Genomic DNA, 495 nt, shown 5'->3' on the forward strand with positions numbered 1-495 from the left:
CCCGACGCAGATAATAGACTCCTTGGAGCAGCTGCACGAGGAAGGGCATTTAAAAACCTTTTTCCCCGCGTTGCCTAACGAGGCCAGGGATAATACCAGCGCCGATATAACCGCGACAGTCCGCATGTTGCTCGTCAGGCTCGCATGTGTGAATCCGGAGATGCTCATCCTCTCTGCAGCAGTAAATGCAGCACTGAAGCTCCTGACATCAGCAGCTCTCTCCTCTCGCGACTCATTTATTTATTTATTTATTAGGGCGCCCAATAACGGTGGATGCTGGTTGAACAGCCTCGAAGATGATTGCTGTTATAGCTGCACTATGTAGCAAATATGCAGTCAGGAGTCCTGAAATATATGCATTGCTTCTGATAAAAAATAAAGAAAATGTCTCTTCCATTTTAGAGAACGGAGAGACTTTTCTTTTCTCTTGTAGATTTGGAGGAGCATCATTAAAGTCCAGATGAAATCACATGCAGTGCAGTTTTTCTTTCCGGT

At 45.5% G+C, this 495-nt stretch overlaps 1 protein-coding gene across 1 annotated transcript in view; it reads right to left on the reverse strand.

Annotated features, from left to right (window-relative positions):
• LOC107559946 (leucine-rich repeat LGI family member 2-like) overlaps positions 1-225 on the reverse strand; it is a 7,475-nt gene extending 7,250 nt beyond the window's left edge. Inside the window, exon 1 of the mRNA XM_016243976.1 lies at positions 2-225. Within this exon, the coding sequence (XP_016099462.1) occupies positions 2-168 (167 nt within the window). The 5' untranslated portion in view covers positions 169-225. The remainder of the gene's footprint in view (position 1) is intronic.
• Between the last annotated feature and the right edge of the window lie 270 nt (positions 226-495).

Source organism: Sinocyclocheilus grahami, unplaced genomic scaffold (assembly GCF_001515645.1).
Source record: "Sinocyclocheilus grahami isolate Dianchi unplaced genomic scaffold, SAMN03320097.WGS_v1.1 scaffold706.1, whole genome shotgun sequence".
NCBI classification, from domain to species: Eukaryota; Metazoa; Chordata; class Actinopteri; order Cypriniformes; family Cyprinidae; genus Sinocyclocheilus; species Sinocyclocheilus grahami.